The sequence below is a fragment of the Amblyomma mixtum genome, chromosome 10 (assembly GCF_055824585.1).
Source record: "Amblyomma mixtum isolate Tamu chromosome 10, ASM5582458v1, whole genome shotgun sequence".
Classification (NCBI taxonomy): Eukaryota; Metazoa; Arthropoda; class Arachnida; order Ixodida; family Ixodidae; genus Amblyomma; species Amblyomma mixtum.
The window spans coordinates 153,455,415-153,480,054 of record NC_143021.1 but is presented as its reverse complement, the minus strand read 5'-3'; the positions used below and the strand labels follow the sequence as shown (position 1 = coordinate 153,480,054).

Below are 24,640 nucleotides of genomic sequence, written 5' to 3'. Positions count from 1 at the left end.
CTACCCACGTAAAATTCTCCTGCTTTAAAAAACGGCACCTATGTTAGGATGGCAAAGAAGCATGTAAAACTTTCCTTGGCGTAACCTTGCACCATCGACTACATTATGCTTACAGAGTGAAGGAAGGATATTTACGAGGCTACGTTCTTCATTCTGAGCAGACGAATGAGGTTATTGCTGGTAGCCAGCATCATGCCTCGCCATAGCATGGTTATAAAGGAATAAGTGCCGCCTGTGTTAAATACCTGGAGGCCTAGCAGCCTTGTGCGTGCTGAGGAAGGCAAGCTCGCAAGCACCGCACGCCGCAATCCCTAAGTGCACAAGCGCAGGCAGTTGCAGTTGCCTCGCCTATTGTGTTTCGTTCATTTTTTTGCTCCTAGGGCTGTTACCGCACGCACGATAAAGCGACGCCATTGCATGCAAACCTCATTCGGACCAGCTCTTTTGGGCCTTGTCTGATCGCTTGGAGCGATATAATCTTGTTCCGCAGCCGAGCGCGATCGGAGGAAACAGTATTTGTGTGCACCTTGTTTTGGCTGCCATGTATGAGTAACTTTGATCAGAAAAGTTAGGCACCTCTTTTGAGAGTGACTAGGTTTTTGAAACGACACACTCTAAAACTTTGAATTCTTGGCAAAATACAGATGCGTCTCATTCTTCTGCGCATCGGGGTAATGTTTCTTGTCTAGCCCTTGGCGAAGCCAGTAACTAACCTATGGCCACAATATTACACCAATACACTGTATCTAAGCCATCCGACATTGTAAAATAATAAATTACAGAACTGCTATCTTTCTCAAGGAAATTTAATAACATTATATTATTTGGCTCACGTTTCAATCCCAACTCATGTTTCGTAATTGAACGGGCATAACATAATTGAAAACCAAAACCCGGCTACGATCAGCCCCACCGTAATTAGCGTCCTAATATATGTCGATTAAACATTTCTTCACTAAGAAGTGGTACTGTTGCCATAATGGAGACGTCGCTGAGCTGGGCATAATGGTCCGCATACTGCGAATTTATTTTTTTTTTTGCGAAATCTACGGTCCGAAATTGCGTGACCGAGGGACGGATTGTACGCACTGAGTTCCGGACTCTTGCTGCAGCCAGTATGCATGGAGTTTCAAGTGTGAAAAAAATAATAAAATAAATTCTTATGCAAATTGTTTCAACTAACGCAATGTTTTAAGTGTGCCTTCTTTAACGGCTCACTCACGACGGCTATACGCTAACCCGAAGGAAGCTCCAGATTAGCTTAGCTGCTTTACTTTAGTTAACCTGCGTAGCTAGCACCCTAACGCAATCGAAACCTCAAGATCGGTTTGCTGCTTTTAATGCTAGTAAGCTGCCATGCACGTGAGTCTGGAAGGCGTGGGAGGTGCGTTGCGCAATCGCCGTTGAACTTCACTTGCCTCCTACTTCTAACCTTGAAATTGTCTTTTTAAGCGTCTGTTACTTTGATGTGTGTTTGCAGCAATTATCGCAACAAAGCGTCACTAGATTGACACATGTAAATAGGAAGGAGCTATCAGCGATGGTTTGAGCTCTTGAACAACTTATTTTTTAAGCATGAAATGCTTTTAGCTCCCGTTGTCGGCAGTGTGGTGACGTCACGCCGAGACCGAGAGCCATCATCCGGGCACTGAAATCCACTCATCCGGGCTCTGAAACGAGAACATCCGGGCACCGTACGAGACTCAACGTGATTTAACGAGACTCTCTAGGCCCTCCTACGCGACCGGCATGCAAGCGCCGGTTGGTCTCCAAACGAGACAAAAAATAACTGCTGCCAGTGCCTTCTCAATGTTTATCAAGATATCAGTGGAGCTGTGGGTTTGATAATGCACGGAATTATAATTTCCGATTTCTAATAACGCGTGCAAAAAGCACATAAATGCCACGTTACACTTAGTTGTCATACGTGATCTCTTAGGGGCTTCGCGCATCGAAGCAAAGGCGCGCAGGCGCACAGGGGCCCGGGGGAGAAGCGCTGCGTTCAAAGGGCAAGGCATCGCGCCGAACGGGTGGTGGCGTTCCTCCCTTCCTTTACGGTGCGGTTCGGGTGTCCACCGAGATGGCAGAGAATTACTGCGCCATTTCTTTTCCTCAAAAAACCTTGCGTTCAAATGGCAAGGCATCGCGCTTAAGGGGTGGTGGCGTTCCTCCCTTCCTGTACGGTGCGGTTCGGGTGTCCACCGAGATGACATTGGGCCCGTAAACATTTCATGCTTACTCTACTCTCGTTTACGGGAGAGGCAGAGATTTTTTTTTTTTCAGTTTCGCCGCTGCGAGAACAGAGGCACCGACAGGATGCGCTAACTGAGCTGTTTGCGGCTTTGCGCAAATCCGTCTGAGAGTGACATGCGTAATTTCTACTAGTTGAAGTATTTGCTTTTGTGACATACTTTATAATTAATGGAGGATTGGTTCTTGGGCTTGGTTAGACGTGCGGTTGCGTTAAGGTCTCCGGGTAGTACAATAGCTTGCGTCGTAGTCGGCGTTGCTGTCCATGTGCGAATATTCTACGCAATATCCAGGAAGTAGTAACCTAAGGGGAAGGTGAACCACCTTGGTGACATAGTCTTGTGACGTCATGTTAACTTACCACCCGATTGTGAGCAAATTGCCCACTGCAACAGGTAGCAATTAAATTAAGATTAGTCACGAGAAGTTGCTCTGAGAAAGCAAACCGGGTCCCACAAGCCCAATCTGTGGCAGCACCTGCAGGGCTCAGGCGCTTTGCTTATCCGCTGCACCTCTGCGTCGGGAGGCGTATATGGAGGACTTCCAGAAATTAATGAATGCAAATTAGATAATTGGCAATTTGTCATATATTGACATTACACCATTAACTCTATTGCATCATACCCTTAAGGTGGATCTTAAATGTCCCAGTCTGTTTTTATTTTCTGCAATATAGACTTCCACTGGCTTTCACGCCTTCTTTTTGTCACTGCGGCATGTATTGTTTTAATTTTGCAGTTTCACTGCTTATGATTGCTTGAACACCAGAGCAATTATGTTTTCTTAAAACCTCTCCGTTGTCTCTCCCCTGAGGGCGCAAATGTGATAAATGTTCCCTTGTTAAAACGCGCACGACTGTCTGCTAGTAAGAAACTCGATTGTCACGTCTGCAACAGCAGTAATGACCATCATCATTTTCATGGTCAGCCGCCACGCCCTTCGCTGCGCGAACTGGTGGCCGCTGCAGTGAGTATCCTACCCAGGGATACCCCTGCCCCCAGGGACGCCCATCTTATCGCTTTTTCTACCACCGAAATACCAACCAGTGCTACAGGTTTCCCTTCTACGGATGCGGGGCAGGACGGAACAATTTCCGGTCCTACGCGAGCTGCCACAGGCAGTGTGTGCGCGGTGAGTCATGAGAACTATATCACAACCACACTTAATTGCATATTGGAGGTCAATATAATGACCTCCCGACCTTTATTGAAGGGCGATTTAGCAGCGACCAATCATGCCAGAGATAATAATCAAAGACGTTTTTCTATCTTCGGGATCACGCTGTTTGTTTACCTCAGCGATTTGAGTAAGACCTCTTGGAACTGGTCGCAAGTGGATTCGGTAGAATAATCACAGACTGCAAGCATGCTTTCTATAACCATTACTCAGTACCCTGGAATGCAGTTGTTTTATCGTAGAGTATAAATCGCCCTGTTTCGGCAGTTTTTAGTGGCATTTGGCGTGTTCGTTCCTTTCAGGAAAAGAAATAAACACCGTAGTGAAAGCTTCCCCTCTCCTGCCCCCAGTGCCTTCAGTATTTGAACGTTGCCTGTTTCAAAGCCCATCATGTTAAGAAAAGAAAAAAGGCGACAATCTCTAGAGCAATCTCTAGTTCACAAAATTATACTGTGTGCGTGTGATAAAAGTTTCTGATAGACTTTCTCTGTGGCAGAGAGCGTCGGCCGGCAATTTTTGCTTAAGAAGATTGCTATCATGTTTTCTTGGTTCCAGAGCACGACGTTGCATTGATGAAACTGTCTAATGAGCGTCCGATAACAGCAGCAGGCACACTTTGCAGTGTGGACATATAGCGCTCCCAATGCGTCGGGGCTCGATGCAGTACTCCTTGTCAGTTCTTGGTGCGCGGGAAAAAAAACGAACGATTGTTTGTGAAATCGGAGATTGTGTTGTGTGGTGACCATTTTCACGCAAAAATTTCCATTTTTAACTCTAACAACCAAAATAATTCACGAAAACACACTGTAACTGCCAAATTTACTTAATTATCACAACTTTTTACCTGTAATACATACTGAGATTGTATATTTATTAATTGCTGTTTCAATAGAATTAGCGCGAAAATTTTAAAAGTAGAAAGCTGCTTTTGAGGGCGACTATCTGTTAGTGCATGGCATACATACTAACAAGTTAGAACGTACAGAAATTCGCCGCACTTACTTTATCCGGTACGAAGTAGCACACTGCAAATTGCTTGAATTTGCTTCGTCCAAACACAGGCAAGGTTTCAGTATTAATAGTTAACGTGCTCTAACCACCGCGTCAGAAGCGTCGTCCTCGCCGTTGCTCTGGCCGTCATCTGAAATCGCCTCTAGCGGATGTCTGAGTCACTGTCGCAAAGAAATTCTAGAGCTGCAGCAGCGCTGTTGTTGGAACTGCTCCAAGAAATAGCGCTTTTTTCTCCGGTCATCAACGCCACTGGCATTCTTCCCGAGTGACGGCATTATGGATTGAGCGTTGCCAGGCTTAAAATTAGCTCTAGAAGGCATGAAACGCGTTTTTCTTGGGTAACTACGGTCCTCTAGTTTTGAAAATATCAATTTACGCAGTTGGCCGTCGTAGCTCCTCTTTGGCAATATCGAGCCAATATCGCAATACCGCGGTCATGAGATGCACGAGTGTGATTCGTCATTGCCGATATTCGTAGTTCCGATAATGACTAAAGATTCGAGTTGGCTGTTAAAGGTTTAAGTAGCTATCGTACAAATGGGTACCTTCAAAATTTCTGTCTGGACGAATTTTGTTCCTCACGGACGTTTACAGTTTGATCTGATTTAGAAGTAAGTTGGCTCCTATTGCTTAGTTTAAGTTAACAATAACTATATGATTCCTCAAAGCCCATTATACGTTGATTCCTGTAATAGTAAAGACACCGTAGTGCAAGGGAATAATAAAATTTACTCTGAGACATCACTGCGCAGTCTGCCCGTAGCAAAGAAAATTATATCGGAAAGGCCTTATCACGTGGTTATCGTGCATTCGGTAGCATTAGAATATCAAAATCCTCGTGTTGGTATTATGCTTGGAAAAGTCAGCACTAGCCACGGCAACCCAAAAGAAATTTGAATTTCGCTAATCGGGATTCAGAAAGCAAAGTGGTGAAATTGGGTTCTCAAAGGTTGTAATGTTTACTTGGCTACGGTAGAAAAATGCGCCACTTATAGGCTGACGTTAATGGGCGGGTTGACTTCGCAGTGCGGTCTGTTTGCTACAGTTTGATTCAAAAGGGAGGCTCTATTCTTTTGGACGGCGTTGACCGTTATCACCGGAATTGTAGGCACATCAAGAGCAGGTGATTGTACAAGAAAAAAACAGCTTACTCTATTGTGTTCACCATCCCTATCACACTAGGGACTTCGGCAACTTTTTAAAACATGTTCATGTTCTCCCAGCTATCTTCCTGCACATTCACTGTTGACAATGTTCAACATGAAGAACATTACGTTTTGTTTTCATGGTTGACATTGAAATCTTTTGACGCTCAGATCGTGCGAGTTTTTTGCACACTGATGCTAGATTTTGTTATTACATTGAATTTCAACTGTGGCGTTATTCCTGGCGACAGGGTCGGAGGACGTTCTGTGCGAAAAGTTGGACAAGTGCGTAGCCGGCGCGTTAACCAAAGTTGGTACTGCCTTTTGCCTCGGTGCCCTGTTTCCTCTGGCGCTGTTCAAAAGGCGCGCGTTGCCCATCCTGTTCGTCTTTGGTTGCGGATTCAAAATGGGCTACAACAACTGCCAGCACACTTTCAACGAACCCGCCGTGCTGCGCAGCTTCCCGCTAAAGGCAATACATAAGGATACAGTGCCTCAGCTGACACCTCAAGTTGATCGTTTGCTGTTTGTGTAGCATATGGATTATGAAACTCTACTACCTTGTTTCAATACTAAATGATGACGGCCTCAAGGGGGCTTTTACCGCACAAGGCGGATTTAGCGTTGGCTGTAGGCGGAACAAATCACTGGCCCGTCAGTACAACTCTTTGGTCCAAAACCCTTTTCCCAAGCATCTCATCCTAGAAGAATCGAGCACCAGGACAGGGAAAATCTTGTATTTATTAGAAAATCGGTGGGTACTCGGTGACATGGCAGATCGAACCCAACACCTCCCGAATGCGAGGCGGATACTCTACCACAAGATAATCCCTTCCGGTCGAAGGGCATCGAAGATCATCACAGACTCGTTATGGCTGTGTTTAGTGCCGCTAGGAGCCGCTTGTCCCTCCAAGAAGGTTACACGGTGCTAGGAGCGTCGCACGTATTTAATAGGCTAGAGACTCGTTTGTTGCCGGAATTAGCGAGAGAAATCACTCCACCAACTAAGAATGGTCATTCCCCACCATCCGCTGAATGTAAAGAAAGGCCTCTCAATATTTCGGCTCTTCCTTTTTTGACCTACATTATTTTTGACCTATGAATAAACTATGCCCTGAATAGATGATCATAATCATCATCATAACTCTAAGTAACGAAACTTTTCCGACGGACAGAAGCTATAGAAGATTTTAAAAGCAGCGTCCTAATAAGGCTTTTCTTTTGCACCTCCAACATTCCAACCGAATGTAATATTTTATTCTACGTTAACTTTGCCAAACGTTGAACGGATAATGCAGGATTTAATGTTATGCATGAAGTCTTAACAGCCATTTTCGCTCTCTAGATTGCGGATGGTAAAAACAAAATTAACGAGTCCTGTGGTTTCTCTTTCAGGCTGAAAAATACAAAGCAACAGCTGCGTCTATTGAAAACTGCCTTAGGTGAACTACACTTCTTCGTATGTCTTCTCTGTGAGCGCGGTTAAAAATAAAATCGTTGTCAAAATGCATCAATGACATTGCCTTACTATTTCTCTATTGCACACCTGGCAGTAATGTGATTTCAGAGGCTTGGAGGGCGAAAGATTCCGTACCGATGCACACTATGGTACCAGAAACATTATATTTAGAAACACCGTGAAGCTACAGGGAGTAGCAATAGTGTCACGGGTTAGGCGCTGACTTACAGCGAAATCTTTCACAATCATAAAAGAAATATTCCTGGGTGAGAACTCACTTGCCAGACGAAAAGTACCAACCACAAAATTACAAACTGTTAGTGTATCAACTCGAAAATTTGTTGATGTGCCCAAGATAAGCAATTCTTGCTTCTCAGAGCTTCAAAAAGACACCTGACCCACGTGGTCACGTTATGAACACGATTCTGTATTTCCTGATAAGGTCCCTCTTTTAGAAGCTGCGCACCTTGCTATTGCTAGGGGCTTGACGCTCCACCAGGTGTTCCGAAATATTGTCGTTGAGCTGGTTAGGCTAGAGATGTGCAGAAGAATTAGAAGGGCGGTAAAGAGGCGGATTAGTTGTGATTCTATTGAGAGGTAAATTGAGTTGCACTCAGCTGAATTCGATAACTTTGTTTCCCGACTTGATGCAGAAGAGAAAAGAACAAAGTTGCTTAAAGAGAGGGTAAGCATCTTGGAAACCAAATGAGATTCGAATGAAGTCTCACAACTAAAAGCTGAACTGAACCACCTTGAAGGACGAAGCCGGAAGCTTCACTTAGAAATTCATGGCATCCCTGAAGCTGAAGTTCTTCTCGATAAAATCATTGAATATGGTGCAACTGTGAGTCTCGAACGCCTCGTGACGCAAGATGTCACAGCTATTCACCGGCTACTGTCGAAACAAGACAAAACACCCGGCATCATCAATCGTTTTACCCGCCAGGAACAAAGGGACAAATGGCTTGCCAGGAGACGCACTTTGAGTGCTGGTAATAGTGATCACTATATTTTCACGTAGTGGTGACGCCAGTCTAGCGTAAAGGAAGACAGCGGTTGGGGCTTCCAAATGAAACTCTTTGTTAAGCTGACTTGCACTCACAAAGACCTCAATCACTCTTGAAACTTGGAAAAAACCACCTAGGCGCAAATGATTTCACAACGACAAAAGAGACAAGAAGACAACGGACAGGCGCCAAAGAGGTTTTTTCCAAGTTTCAAGATGCGATACCAAGTAGCCCGTCAACATGCCTTACTGAATCACTAGGCGGCTGCGAAGCAACAAGAGTGCTCGGTGGTTGTCGAACCGAATGCCTTCCGCTCTCAGCTCAGCTGCACTGAATTTAACGCTGATAGGGAACTCTCGAAGTACGCGCGCAAACTTACCACAATGTTTTGGAACAACGTGCAATCGGCTCTACCTGGATGCGATCAATCGAGATAAATCTGGTCGCCTCTTGCATAACAAAGCGCTTTAGCCGCAGGTAGTCGTCTTGAATGCCTGAAATTCATGTACGCTTTTGTCAATTCACCTCGTTTTTCCTCGCTAGATATTTATCTCACATATTAAAAACCGCCATCCACAAGGAGCGCCTATGTCCAAAATATTTAGCTCTTTTATGTCCGCGACAACTTATTTCAGTATAGCTTTTATCCTCATGCCATTTAACTTTGGAATTCCTTAGCAGGCGACATCCTATAATTCTCATTAGAAGTTTTCCTATAAGTTTTCTTAAGGTGTGGTAGATTAGTCTCGAAGTAAGGCGAAAACACATCATGGAGACAACAGAGGCACGGCTTCCACTTCGGGACGCGCAAAGTAGTGCCCATCATGCTTTCAAAAGTATCCGGAGCATTACAGGGGCTAAAAGGCATGACGTTCAATTAATACAGGCCGTCAGGCGTCGAGAAGGCGGTTTTTCGACGAGCTCCAGGTACCATGGGGTCCTGCCAGTACCCAGAGTGCAAATCGAGAGAAGAGTTGAGCACCCTGGAGAAAGTTCAAAGCGTCATCAATACGCGGGAAAGGGTAAGCGTCTTTCCGTGTGGTCTTATTCAGGCGGCAGTAATCAACGCAGGAACGAATAGAGCCATCTTTCTTCTTCACGAGGACCACGGGTGAAGCCCATGGACTGTGAGAGGCCTGAATCTTGCCGCTCTGAAGCATGGTGTCAAACGGTTCCTGCATAACATGGCGCTCACTACAGAGACACGGTATTGGTGCTGACGCAGAGCAGCATGGCTACCGGTGTCGACATGATGGGTAGCAGTTGACGTGCGGCTCAAAGAGGGTTAGTGGGAATCGAAGCAGGAACGACACTGATGAAGCAGAGCAAGAAGTTGAGTGCGTTGAGGTTTAGGAAGGGTTCCGATGATGGAGCGAAAGAAAGCGTCTGTAGTCGAACTGTCGAAAGCGGGAACCGGCGGGCTTAGTGTGTCTGCAGCGAGGCACTGCAGAATGTCGGTCTCATCCCGATAGAGAACAAAATCAGTAAGCTACACGGTAACGAGACCCTCACCGCGACGCACAGCGGAAGGGTACGCAAACAGAATCGCCACAAAAAACGCGGTAAGGCCAGCTGCTCGCGTTTGTTTGGCGTAAGGTAAGGGCAGTGACTTGGGCTGAAGAAATATGGGTGATGGCGTAAAAAGTACGATTCCGTCGAGAAGAATGTCACAAGTGATTGGTACATCAACCGCAGAGCACGCAACGTCGTCGGAAACTACGGCTTTGTGAGAAGCAGCAGAATCGGCAACGGTCAACGAGGAATCACTGAGCGCAAAGAACTCCTGTTCAGCACGAGCAAAATCGATGACAGCGTTATGGAGCGACAGGAACTCCCAACCCAAGATTGTGTTATGTCAAGGGAACACGTTTGCAAATTGGTAAATTAAGTTGCGCACCGAACGTCCAGTGTAACGACTAGTGTAGTGCACGTCGCTGAGGGCTCAATAGGCTGCGCTTGCCGTGCTGAGCGAGAATCCAGAAAGAGGTGTCACTTTTCACAGCGAGAGGCAAAATGTTGCGGCCATCACAGAAACTGCAGCACCTGTCTCGACGAGCTCTAGAAAAAAAACAACCTCCGCAAAAACTGCGGTTGTCGCGACAGAAAGGAAGCCTGTGACATTTCGCTGGCGGCGCAGTTCTCGCCGTAGGAACTGAGGCTTCTAAATTTCCTCTTGCGGTACAGTGGGGCGCCGCAGCCGGATGAACGATAATCTCACAGCTATCGTTACGGAGTGTGCCGCAGAAGTAGGTGGTAGGAGGTTCGAAAGGATAATGGAAAGCTATCTCAGGAGACTAAAGACCTGATGAAAAAACGCCAAATTACGAGGACGTCTAACTCTACAGAGAAAATAGAACTAGCGGGGCTATCAAAGTTAATAAATAAGAGCAAGGTAGCGGGCATAACGAAGTTTAAACGCGGAGAAAATCGAGCATACTCTAACGAACGGAGGTAGCCTAAAAGCAGTGAAGATTAAATTAGGTACAGGTAAAAACCAGATGTATGCGCTATGAGACAAAGAAGTCAATATCATTAGCAATATGGATAAGATAGTTAAAGTAGCCGAAGAATTTTACACAAATCAATACAGTAGCGAATATGATCGGAACTTTACTGAGAGAGGCAGTCGAACACAGCAATGGGACATCCCGCCAGTATCGAAGGAGGAAGTGAAGAAAGCCCTAGGAGCAATGCAAAGGTGAAAAGCGGCTGGTGAGGATCAGATAACAGCAGATTTCTTGAAGGACGGAGAAGAGATTGCGCGGGAAAAACTTGCCAACCTGTATAGGCGAAGCATTGTGACCTCGAGCGTACCACGAGTTAGGAAGAACGCTAACATTATCATAATTCATTTGAAAGGAGATGTCAAGGACTTGAAGAATTAATGACCGATTAGCTTACTGTCCGTTTCCTACAAGGTATTTACTAAGGTAATCGCTAATACAGTCAGGGAAATTATAGACTTCAGTCAACGAAACGATTACGTAGGCTTTTGTAAAGGATACTCGACAATAGAACATATTCGCGCTATCAACCAGGTGATGAGAAATGCGGAGAATATAACTAACCCCTACATATAGTTTTCATTGATTACGAGGAAGCATCTGACTCAGTGGAAACCTCGGCTGTCATACAGCCATTGGGGAATTAGGATGTCTAGGAAAGTTATGTGAAAATATTGGCAGATATTTATAACGACTGCACAGCTGCCATAGTCCTCTATCAAGTCAGCAATAAAATTTCCATAACGACAGGTGTCCGGCAGGGAGACGCGGTCTCAATAATGCTATTCGCCGCCTGTTTACAAGGTTTTCCGGGGCCTGAAATGGGAACAGTTGGCGATAAGAGTTAATGGAAAATATCTAAGTAATTTGCAATTCGCTGATGACATTGTCGTCCTATGTAACTAAGGACATGAACTGCAAAGCATGATTAATGATTTAGACAGGCAGATAAGAAGGATGGGCATAAATTAACGTGCAGAAAACCACAATAATTTTCAACAGTCTAGCAAGGAAACAGCAGCTCGCAATTGTTAGCGAGGTTCTAGAAGTAGGAAGAGAATATGTCTACTTAGGGCAGGTAGTGACCGCAGATCCGGATCATGAGGGGGAAATAACTAGAAGAATAAGAATGGGGTGGAGCGCATATGGCAGGTTCTCTCAGATCATGAATGGCTGTTTGCCAATATCCCCGAAGAGAAAAGTATACAACAGCTGTATCTTACCGGTACTCACCTATTGGGCAGAAACGTGGAGGCTAACGAAGAGGGTTAAGCGTAGGTTAAGGACAACGCAGTGAGCTATAGAAAGAAAAATGATAGGGATAACGTTAAGAGAGCGGATTCGGGCGGAGTGGGTGAGGGAAGAAACGCGGGCTAATGCGATTCTAGTCGAAATCAAGAGGAAGAAATGGGCTTGCGCAGGACAGCTAATGGGAAGGAAAGATAACCGGTGGTCTTTGAGGGTAACGGGGTGGATTTCAAGAGGAGGCAAACGTAGTAGGGGGCGGCAGGAAGAAAGTTAGCTGGATGAGATTAAGAAGTTTTTGGGGATACGGTGGCCGCAACTGGCGAAGGAGTGGTTAATTGGAGAGGCATGTGAAATGACTTTGCCCTGCAGTGGGCGCAGTCAGGCTGATAATTATGATGATCATGGTGATGGGGACCGGTGCATGGGAGGGAGGGAGCGGCAACGCGGTGATGGTGAGCGCAGGTTGGAGAAAGCGGAGCGATAATGTAGATGAGCACGTCTCTGGGCACCTTGGCTGTCGCTGAGCATTGAGTGTGAGGATGCCAGTAGCCGGCTGCTCGGGGAGGCAGTGGGGAAGCTCGCACCCAATGACGACAGAGCCGGGCCACATGGCCAGGCAATCCGCAAGAATAATAGATGGGACGATTGTCGCCTCTACGCCCGGGTTATTCGATTGATGGTAGTGGTCGGAAAAAAGGCCTCGTCGCTTGACGGTGATGATACACAGGACCTTAAGGCGTAGCGTAGTGCGAGCAGTAGACAGTCAGGTGGCCTTGGCCGTGCAACGGCTTCAGCGTAGGTGAGTGGGCAGTGACAGGGGCGGACTAGCCCAGCAGCAGCACTTGCTGCTGGGCTAGTTGACAAGGTTTTTAAAGTTCTTAGGTAGTTGATGATTTTATAATTGTTTTAACTAAAGAAGGTCTTTACAACCATAAGGAAGCAGTGGACAGTGTTTTATCTGCCTGTAGAGAGCATTTAAAATGTCTTGAGTTCGCACACGAACTACCCGATTATGATTAATTACAGTATTTAGACTTGAAAATTGAGTTGTGTGGGGATCGGGTCTTTGGGTCGTATTTTCCGCGGGCTAAGAAGGAGCTGCTACCTTTTGACTGCTGCCATTCCAAACCTGTGAAACGCGGGATTTCTTCGCTTTGCCTTGAATCGGCAGTTAAAAAATGATGCCGTCACAAAATGCGGGATGATTTGAATCACCAATTTGCTTGGTTTTTTTCAGCCGAGTTCCCCGCTCGCTCGTGATTGCGGTGGTTGAATGTCTCCTAAACAAGACAAAGAATGGTACTGGTAGAGCTAAACCAGAGGTCCGTCGAGAAGAGGTAAGTCCAGTGGTGGCGCCATACGTGGGTCGGGTGACCCATAATTTGAAAAAAAAAAGTTGCTAGCCGCCATGCTGTACGGTTCGCCTTTTCTGCACCGAGAAAGCTAGGTGGCTATTGCTTCCGTACCGATAAAGAGAACACCAAGGAACGAGGCTGCGGAACAAAACACAGGAGATCATTCGTGAAATGTGCTGAAGGGGTTTTCTATGAAATCGCCCTGTCTTGTAGGCACTCCTACATAGGTCAGACGAGCGGGTGCCTGAATGAGCGAACGAGGGAATATGAGGGAAACGTAGAGCAGTACATGGAAGGCACACATCTAACTAAAAGCATTAAGAAGTGCCCGTCCCACAATTGTGAGCCATGCTTCACTGATGTGCGCATTCTGGGCAAAAGCAATGATAGTAATGCCACGGAGTTGATAGAAGCGCTTTTTATCGAAAAGAAAGGCAACTTGTGCGTAAGCGACACATCAACTGTATTGTACAGGAGTGAAAAGAATTTCCTGGAGCACGCCTTATCATGTCGTTCCTCAGCTTTAGGTGACCCACCTGCGGATGTGACGATAAGCTATATAAGTACGTTTCATGCATGCAATAACACCAGTTGGAAGTTGGCGCTTCGTCCTGTCACCTACCTATGTGTCTTGTCTGTTATTTGTGCCTCAAAACTATTTAATTATGGATCTGCGCATTGACGCATGAGCACAGATTGACCACACCTTCGATGTAGCTGGTAAAGATCTCGCCCGACTGCTGCCAACGTTCGCGCAAGGGTTGCTCGGCACACAACTTTCGGACAGTAGGACGACCGAACACTTCAGAGAGATTCGTCTTGAAGGTGGCCTACGTGGAGAGATCTACTTCGTGGTTGCGATATCACAGGTTCGCAGCACCAGTCAAATAGAAGATGACATTGTCCAATTTTTTAGCGTCGTCCCACTTGTTACACGTGCTCACCCGTTCGTTTGATGTAAGCCTGTTTTCTGCATTCTGTTCGTCAGTCCCGCCGAAGAGGGCGGATTCCCGCTGGTGGAGGGAACCGGAAAATAGTAGTGCCGGGCCAACCTGCACAGCTTGATAAATGGCATCGGCAGGCATACCGGGGGTCGGTAGCGTGTGGCTGCGGATTTCCAGGACGTACGGGGACGGCAAACCGAAACTCCAACAAGTGTAAGCGTGGTTGATTTGGTGACACCGAGGACGACGGAAGCAGCGGTGAACCAGTGGTGGTCCGCCGTCGGTCAGCTTGAGCAGGATCCCGCTCGAAACGATGGCAGTGCGGCTGGGCTAATGCCCATCTTCTTCCATAAATAAATAATTAAATAAATAGCGAAATGAACAAAAGAAGTGAACGGGCAGCTTTGAAGAAGGAACAAATGAACGCTATAAAGAATCTGTGGCATTACTACCATCTCAAAGAAACATCTACACAATGCATTAAAACAAATAAGGTGATTAGAAAGAAATAAAACGGACTGTGCACAAATAATCACCAAGAGCAATAACACAGCGTCCTTCAGCGCGAATAAAAAGCCTTTAGACGGACAACATGGACAACTTCTGGTCGCATGTGGCGTCGCTGCGATGCAGTCATTACCACCCAGACTGCTTCGTCGTCCAGTTCCCCAGCGGTCCTCAAACCTTGTACGGGACTAGCGGCGCAAACGTTTTTCACTGAATCCGCGCCTGCAAATGGGTTCCTCGAACGTGGGTTTAGTGATGTGCGAGAGGGAGACTTGAGAGAAGATAATACAGCAAGGCTCGAACTTTCTGAGACTGATGCAATTTTAACAGTGCTACCGCTTTGAATAGCCGCGTTTCTATCATAACGGTTGCAGAGTCAGTACGACTCGCAATTGTGAACGCATGCTTCCAGCAGTGTTTTTTTTTTATCTGGCGCCCGACACAGCCTCCAAACACGTAGAACCATTAGCATCGTGTCCAGTTACCCATACAAAATCAAAGGCACTGCCCTTCTGTGCACACATGATTTCGCCTCTTGTATATCTGAAAGCATGTATGCAACAAATTGAAAATTGTGGCGTTCAACGCCCCGAAGTGACGCATCGGCTATAAGAGTGGCCGCAGGGGTAGGCTCCAGAATAATTTAGACCACATGGTCTTTTTCAGCACACGCTCAAGCCTCACAGCACTGCCGAGTTTTATATCCGCTCCGTCGCACTTAGGCCGCTGCGGTCGGGATCGAGCTCGCTACCTTGAAATCACCAGTCGAAAAATCACCATGTCGCCACGGCGGGCAAGCAAATGCGCGTGAAGAATGGTAGAAGATGCTGCTGTCAACGACAGTAGTGCTCTTTTATATTCGACGAAAGATGATCCAGTGTTCGGAATCGAAAATGTCTTGAAAACTTCTTAAGCAGCACAAATTGCAGTCCTTGAAAACCGGTCTTCCCTTCTACTAACTTGAGCTCAAAAATCTTCTGAACTCAGCGCATCAGTGTGTGCACGTCGGTGAGCACGTCGGGCGAACTACAGGTTAAGCATATTATTTTATAGATGATTGTGTTGAGCATGCGGGCAAGAGAGGCAGGATGACAGTCACTTCGTATTTTGGGGCCCACTGTGTGAAAATATGAACCTGCTCTTTTTGAAGGCATATACTGTTTATTACGTTTATTTTTACTGTTCTGTGTACTGCTACAACCTCATGCGCTTATTAAAACACCGCTCACTTTCAGAAAATCTCTGCGTTACTTGTAAGCAGCACCGCACCTATCACCGCCGCAGAGCTTTTACAGCGGAAAGTAATCAGAAAGCGTCGACGATATTAGCTTCGGGTGAAGACGAAAAAAACCTTAAAGGAGCTCTGAAAGGGGCTTTAAATAAAGGTTCGTTATTTCTGGGACGTTAAAGGACGCTGCTACACGAATGTCGTTCATCAAGAATTCTTTTAACCCGCTTTGTAGGGGCTGAGTTATCTGCAGTCGAACGTTGAATTTCTCCTCTTCGCTCTTTCCTGTGCTCTCGTTGCTTTTTACATGCTGAAATGTCTGTACTTTTCCGCCGGCCCCACGGTCGACTCAAGCCGGAATTCTCCGGGCAATGGAGTTTTCTAAGCAGCGGCCATGATAGCTGCGTAACGCCTGAAGTATCTAACCAAACGCCACCCCTGGTTAGAATTACGAGGAGTATGCGATGAAGGACGGCGCCAGTACAGAAAGTCGCCGGAAAAAATATCGCCAACTTTCTGGTTCGACACTGGGGTCACTGCTGCCTGTAGAATGAGTTGACGTAAGTGAAGCAGCGCGAAAGAAGAAGTCCGAAGGCAAAGCGAAGAAGGGACAGAAAAGATGTGGTAAGTTCTTCGCTTCGCCTTCGGGCTTATTTCGCGCTGCTTCACTTAAGTCAGAATGGGGTAGCCCAGCAAAAAGTTCTGCTTCTTTAGAATGAGTTATTTGGTTAAAGTGTTCAGGAAGAGAAAATGCAGTGATTGAGAGCTTATATACAATACCCAAAGGTTATTAAAGCCCCTTTATTACCTCGTATTCGGTGAGCCGGTTAAAAACCTCTTTTTTTTCTGATAAGTGGCAGACACGTCGACACCGGCGTGTGCTCTGTGTGTATTTTAACATGGCCGTACGGCCATGTTACCACCAGCCGACCTCTCCACCTTTTTCTCTCATTAAAAATCCTTACTCTCTCCCATGTTCAGTTAAGGTGTCCGGTTAGCCCCCTAGGTCACATGGCCTTGTGATGACATCTTAATCTTCCCTACACATTGTGAGAAAACTTACCACGTGGAAGGTGGCAGGAAAATTAATGAAATGTCGTGAGAGGTTGCTCGGGGAGAGCAATACAGGTCTCACAAACCCTACGGGTGGCAGCACCTACTTTCGTAGGGAAATGACGCATCGCTCAATAGCAGCTCCACGGCGCCAGGTGTAGAATTAGGACTCCGAGTGATCTATGAATGTGAAATTCAGAATGATCAATTCCGCTTATACGGGCAGTAGCCCATCAAAGCCTTCGCGTCATCCCCTTAAAGCAGAGCATAAGTGTCATATCCAATATTAATTCCATGCACAGTTTAACATTTGGTGGCCGCTATAACAAATAAGATGAAGGCACTAACCCATAGTAGTCACTATATGACAACACGGAATTCTTTATTATATGGATGACGAGAGTTAGCGTATAATTTCCGCGAAGCTGTTAAAAGGCTTGTGTCGATGTGTTTGAAATTCACTGTGCGTCCAGTGGAACGCTGTGTAAATGGTGCGAACAATTCATGTATTGCTATTTTTTTTATTGATGTGTCGGCATTAGACAGGGTACGTCGCGCAAAAACAGTGAAGTCGTAAAATGCTGCCCACGGGATTGTGAGAAAACTGCACCTCCTTGCAGGTCACCGCTAAGTTAATGATTGGCCACTGGTTGCTCCTCAAGAGCAACGTGTGTCACACAAGCCCCACCGATAGCAGCACCTGCCATCGCAGGCCAGTGGCGCATTGCTTAACCACATCACCGTCGTACCAGGAATGGTATGAGGGCTCCCAGAGATCAATGAATGTAAAGTAGAGAATGACCGATGTCGCGTCGTTTAAAGCAGAGGACGACTACAAAAATCCCAAGGACGAAAATCTGTTTCCGGTCATTGAGCGCAGTTCCTAAAGGCGACCGCTCAAACATTTCGTGCTGCCGCGAAAGCAAGCGCCATTCAGATTTCTTCAGTTTTCTTTTAGAATTTTTCAGGAGGACACAGGGGCGCAATAAAAGACCCGGACATAGAATTAGACAGGGACGAGCGGTATGAATACCTTCTTATTCACTGTAGCGCAAAGTTTTTTTTTTGTATTCGTGAAGCGTATGCTTGGCTTGAGTTGCTTTTCTTGTTTCTCGTTTAGCACAGAGTTCCTTTTAAGATTGGGCTAAGCGTTACGAAGACCGGTGCGCGTCAAAGGTGATTGTCCAGTTTTATTTTCAAATTTTGATAAATACCATCACACCCGTTATGAACGCTGTGGCGAGACATATATGGGGAATCTCCTTATGGAATGGTATATTCGTATTTGCATGCAATGCGCGTTTCTAGTGTCAAGTGCCATAGCCATCCCATATACGGCCTTACCCAGCTTTTGTCTTTCCTTTTCCGGTTTCAGTTGCAGAACGGGAGCCGTGCTCCTATTATTGATGTTCCACCCTTACATATATATTGAATGTTTATTACGATTGATACAGCCTAACAATGTTGCTGCACTGCACTGTGGTACAACCCAGAATTGTTACATATCCAAGCACTTATATGCAACTTGTCTAACCGATGACTCTGGATACCTCAGCAATACTGGGTGTCAAAATATAGGGGTTAAAACGTTCACGTAGCTGCAGTTTACTATTTCACTGATCAATATGGCTGATATAAATTCTTTCTCATCACAAACTATATATTGCCCAATGATGTTTAATTTTTCCTTCCAGCTATCCTGATGCAGAATCTCTCCACAATGTTTTCAGGGCGATAATTCGGTGTTGTTTTAGGCACAAAGAGAATTTGTGCCAGTTCAGTGAAAGTAGTATACAGGCCAACTAATCCGGCTTTTCGGCATTTGTTTTCGCAAACTGTGGTCTCTCCGACGACAATAAAATTATCTCGAAATTAGTTACTTGCACAATTTAACTTTTCAGATGCAAGATACCGTCCATCTCGGCGATGCACGACGCTAGAACGAATGCTACTGGCACAGGTTTTAAAGCCTAACATGAGAAATGGATTTCTTTTCAGTGCAAGAGCAGCGTTCAGCGACTGTTACACGCCAAGGTAACACTGTAGACAAAAAAAGAGACAGAAAACGCACCCCCCCCCCCCCCTCTCCAAGTTTCCATCAATGCTACTTTGCGGGGTGGGCACCACATGACAAATAACTTCTGCTACTTCTGGTGTCGAGACCACCGCAGCCGTCCTGTCTCTATGCCACAAGTGCTTTGCCAGGGGGCGTTCCTACGCAAAGTGGCATTGGACAGAACTTGTACGGGTGTCTTAATTCTGTCCGTTATAGTGCTTGATTTTCACATTGTTGCATTCGCGTTAAGGTCCGTCTTGATCTATGCGGCCACAGCATCTATTTGCTTCGCACTATGAATTGCTCTCGGTGCTCAAAAATACAACGAGAATAGCTATTTTGCGATGCTCCACAACTTTGTGGTGATTGTTTTTGATGCTACATCAACGTTAAGAATTTATTACTTATAACTAAAATAATGCACTAAAGATACTTCAACTGGCCAAGGACAGCGGAAAAAAAACGGCTTATCTTATTGTTCCTCTAGGTGCCTTTGCATTCTGCATATTTTATTTATCAAAACAATTACGCCAATATTAGCAACAGGCTACACACACTTGACGCTCCTTATTTCTGAGTAGCCAAATAAACAGCGTTGGCTTTGCGCCCTACGTAGCACAAGTTATATGCTGCTTTGTTAAAATCCTGGAAAATGCAACGTGTGCGCGTCGGCACAACCGGATGACACTTTCTCATTTTCTAGACGTCACGCGTGGAAATGGTTGCAGCAGTTTAACGTGCTCTATTGTTCTGGCAGCAACGGTATGTACCCGCAGATGTACCGTGAGCGTCAGTAAAATTCCGAAAAGAAGTTTCATTTGTGAACAGAAAAACAAAAAAAAATCACTTCTGCCTGAATCCTAACACGCCTGATTTTCACTGCTTATGCGCCTTAGGTAGAAGGGGGTAATAAAACCTTTTTTTAAAACACCAAGCGTCATTCCGTTTGTTTAGTTCTCAAAACAGATCAACCGTTTCTGAGTAAATAGAAGAGCGACGCCAATTTCTACCTAAATACTTCTAACAAAGCTCAGCGGCCGTCTGCTTTTTCTTGGAACACCTGTGCCCCAAACAGGTTATCGCTGCACTGGACTTCAAACTTGTCTATTGCGCTGCACTATTGTTTGTGACTCATCGATGCCTATTGAGCACCATCGATGACTATTGTTGCACTTTTGCCCTATACGGATATAGAGCAATTTCTCTTAATGCCCACTTTGCCGGTATTCCTTGTTTTTTAATGACAATGCAATGGATGTGTTAATTTTTGTGGGCGTCGTTCAATGACGTGTGCTGGCTCGCGTTGCAATAGCCGTGGATTGTGTTTAACGTTACCATATGCCAAGAATTCGTTACACCACAGCGTTAAGTAGACATTGGCAATATTGAAATTTTGAAACCTCTTATCTCTCTTCTTAAATGCCCGATACAAAACTCATATATATAATCACTCTAGAAGACCTCTTGAAGGAGAAAAAAATAACTGAAAAAATCGACAAGTATTTGCTTTTGATGTCGCCCATCCCCGGTGGGTTATACCTTCTGCCAAAATTACATAAGGAAAATAATGCAGGATGATCAATTATTTCCGGAATAGAAACCACGTCAGAAAAGAATTTCAGTTTTGTCGACAGCTTGATCAAAAACATTCCACCAACATTTCCTTCGTTTGTCAAAGACAAAACTCATTTTCTTTCTGTTATAATTGATCTGTTCATTCCAGAAAACAGCATACTCCTTAACCTCGATGTCGTGTCCCAGTACACCAACATACTCCACTCGGATGGGGCCAGGTCAGTCGTAAACGCTTACAGAGGTTCCCAAGTGGAAAGACCAGTGTATCGCACGACCCTTGAAATTAATACAATACATCTTTATTTCCAGAAGACAACTGGATGGTCTCTTGGGCTAAAAGCTACACAAAAGCTTGACGAGGCCCAAGAGACCAATACAAGGCAGCAGCGTAAAGAATAGAAACATAATAGATGAATAGTACATAGGAAGACAGTAATAGGGTAATAATAAAACATTACTGTGACAAGTAATAATGATGTCAATCGCATAAAGCAACCAGTAATGAACTGAAACCAAAATAAAACAACTGAAAAGCACATACGCGGAAACAACAAACAAAAATTAATGGATCACAACTGCACAAAATAGGAATGTAATTGTTTTTTGTTCAAGCCCACTGTGTGTCTGTATTTGTTTAGTATTGTAGGGAGGTTATGGGTAAGTGACTGATATTTATAAAATGTACGAAAATGAGGAACTGCCCACGCATCAACATTTCTTGTTTGCACGCTAATATTTCGTCGCTCTAAGGATGCCAAGGACGTTAGAAGGTTAGTAACTTCAGGGGAGGAAAAGTAGATTGAATGTAATAGGCGAAATTCATACAACTTGTCTACACTTATGATATTGAATGATTCAAATGCACTCTTTGTAGTTTCCATGGGCTCAATATTTGCTATGTAACGGATGATTTTTTTCTGTAAAACCAGGAGCTTAGTTAAATTGGTTTTGTTGGTTGTGCACCAAACTAGACTGCAGTATCTTAAATGAGAGTTAAACAAAGCATGATATACTTGAAGTTTTATCTTGGGTGGAAGTACTGTACGACAGCGCGATATAACTCCTGTAATCGAGAAAATTTTTTACGAAGGTGATCAATGTGAGCATCCCAGGTTAGATGCGAGGAAAAATGTACACCTAATATTTTATGGTTGTCAACGATTTAAATTTCTTGGTGCTCATAGGTTATAGTGTGATTTATTTCGACTAATTTGTTTTTAGTGCGGAATATAATAGCTTTAGTTTTAGTGCAATTGATTTGAAGTCTGTTTAACTTGGACCGTGTAGACAGCTTAGCTAAAAATTCATTACATTGCATGATTAAACCATCAGCATTAGGGCCAGAAATAAGAATAGTACTATCATCACCATATATCACTAGTTTTACTGTATTATCAATATTCACCAAGTCATTAACGTATGTATTGAACAACAGCGGACCTAACACACTTCCTTGGGGTACGCCACTCTTTATCGGAAAAAGGGATGAGCTGCAGTTTTTGAGAAACACTCTCTGAAACCTGTTGCTGAGGTAGGACTTCAGCAAAGCTAGACACGTGCCGCGTCTCCCGTAAGCTTGTATTTTGGATAGAAGAATGTTATGGTCCAGGCAGTCAAAAGCCGTGCTGAAATCTATGAAAACAGCCAACGAGAACAAATTACTTTCTATGTTTCGTAAAATATTTTCTTTTAACGTTAGTAAAGCAGTTTCCGTCGATCTGTCCTTCCTAAAACCGAACTGTGTATTTCTTATTATGTTTTGTTTGTCAAAGAAGTTAGTTATGCGAGCAAAAATGATCTTTTCTCGTGCCTTAGAAAATACAGGGAGGACTGAAATTGGGCGATAGTTTGTTGCCAAGTTTGGGTCGCCGCCCTTGAAGATTACAGAAACCCTAGCACATTTCATTTTTTCAGGAAAGACGCTGGAATCCAGTATTAAATTAAATATGTAAGCAAGTACGGATGTAAGTAGGGTCAATACATACTTTATCGGCATGATTTGAATGTTTTCAATATCAAGCGCCTTACTGTTTCGGAGCAACATGAAAGTGTTATAAATCTCCTGCTCATCAGTAGGCTGAAGGTATATTGTTTTCATTGTACTAGTGGAGATTCCAGTTGTATCTGGAGGATAGTCACAAGGATTTGCAATACTCACAAAATCATTGTTAAGGTAATCCGCAAGCGCTTTACCGCTCAATTCACCACCTTCATGTGTTAAAACATCCGGAAGGGAACTTTTACTTTTACGACCCAAAACAGTGTTTATTGCTTTCCATGCAGCATCCGGGCGTTGTCGAGCGCGATCTGCAAATAACTGCTCATAGTATAAAGATTTGGCTCTCCAAAGCTCAGCGTTTAGCATATTCCGCAATATTTTAAACTCCTTTAGAATTTCTTTTGAACGTGTACGCAGAAAGAATGAAAGTGACGATTTTTATTTTTGATCATTTGTACGTGTTCTCGAGTGACCCATGGTTTCTTAATCTTTTTTGTTGGCACGATAGTTTGCAAAGGGAAATGTTTAGCATAGATGCACACAAAACGATTTATGAATTCGTTATACGCGTCATTCGCATCCACATTTTTTAGCACGGCAGACCAATCTTGGTTCATGATTTCATTCTTGAACGAGATTAGCTTTCCTTCGGTAATGCGCTGAACAAAAAATGTTTCCCTTTTCACATTCCTGTCCAGTGAATCAATGCGATATGTTAAGAAAGTAGGACAGTGATCACTAACGTCGCAGGCAACTGTGCCTGCATTGTAATTTTCAGTGTCAAGAATCGTAACAATGAGATCTAGCAATGATGATGTAGAACATGTAATTCGAGTTGGCGTTTTAATCACATTTATGAAACCAGATGAAACCAGTTTTGTGCTAAAGTCATGAACACAGTTATTTTCCTCTAACATGTTTATGTTAAAATCATCATCACTGATGAGCCTAAGGTTGTTTTTACAAATAAATTCCAAGAAGTCTTCATTAAATTCTAAGAAGCGTGCAACATTCCCAGTTGGTGGACGATACAAGACAGAAATGATTTCTTGTTTATTTTTCAGCGTTAAGATTTCATAATCCACAGTGGTCTTACTGAATTCCGGCAAAATTTCACATTTCTTGTGCTTTGCAACTAGAATTGCGACGCCACCACCCCTGCTGTCTTTACGATTAAGAAAGAAGTTATTGTAACCATCTAGTTCCAACATTTTGCTACTGTTTGTATACCAAGTTTCCGACAGCATTAGGACAGAAAATTGAGAGCAAAATTTCTGTAATAAAAGGACAATGTCATCCTCTTTACAGTTCACTGAACGTGCATTGATATGCATAACTGATTCGCATGATAAATAATCAAACTTCACATCAGATGGCAGAGTAAGCTCCTGATAATCCATCTTTCAAGGCTTTGAAAACACGAAGCAGATAGCCAGATGAGCACGATGTCGGCAATCACACATTATCGGCACCACGAGCTGTATTGCCCGCTTGAGTAGAAAAAATCTTGGCGACAACGTCCTCACCTGTCACATGCACAGTGGGCGTGTTATCTGCCTGCTTGGCAAAGATTTTCCCGTTGTAGGACCACACCGATTTCCAGTTGCACTCATATTTTTTTTTTCACAGCCATTGCAAGTAGTTTCTTCAATGCGGGACAGAGGTGCTCATTGACATATATTGCATCTGATTTGTCTAGGCAGATGTCTTTGCTTGTAAGCCGTGTTTTTTTCGCCTTCTTCAGGACAATGTCTCGCTTCCTGCGGGATTTGAATTGGACGAGGATGTGCGATTTCCCAGCAGTTCGCGTCGGCACGCGATGGCAGACTTCAATGTCAGCTTCTTCTATCGGTTCTGAGATGGTGTTGCCAATTTTAGAGAGAACGTCACTCAGGGATTCGCCTTCAGTCTCTGCTATTCCTTGTATTTCAATATTACACTCCCTTGAATATTGTTCAGCATGAGTAAGCCTGCTTTCTGCATTTTGCAATTTACTTTCCAGAGATGCGCATCTGGCACACAACGCCTCATTATCTGTTGATAGTTGCACGTTTTTGGAAACCTCATCATCCAGTTGTTTTTAGATGTCCTCTATTGTCCCATGCGCGAACTCAAGGCTCTCG

The 24,640-nt window shown here is 44.5% G+C and overlaps 1 protein-coding gene across 1 annotated transcript in view; it reads left to right on the top strand.

Annotated features, from left to right (window-relative positions):
* Positions 1 to 24,640, top strand: part of LOC149327408 (uncharacterized) — a 78,330-nt gene that overhangs the window by 31,106 nt on the left and 22,584 nt on the right. Inside the window, exon 5 of the mRNA XM_089564862.1 lies at positions 20,667 to 20,736. Coding sequence (XP_089420988.1) covers positions 20,667 to 20,736 — 70 coding nt within the window. The remainder of the gene's footprint in view (positions 1 to 20,666; positions 20,737 to 24,640) is intronic.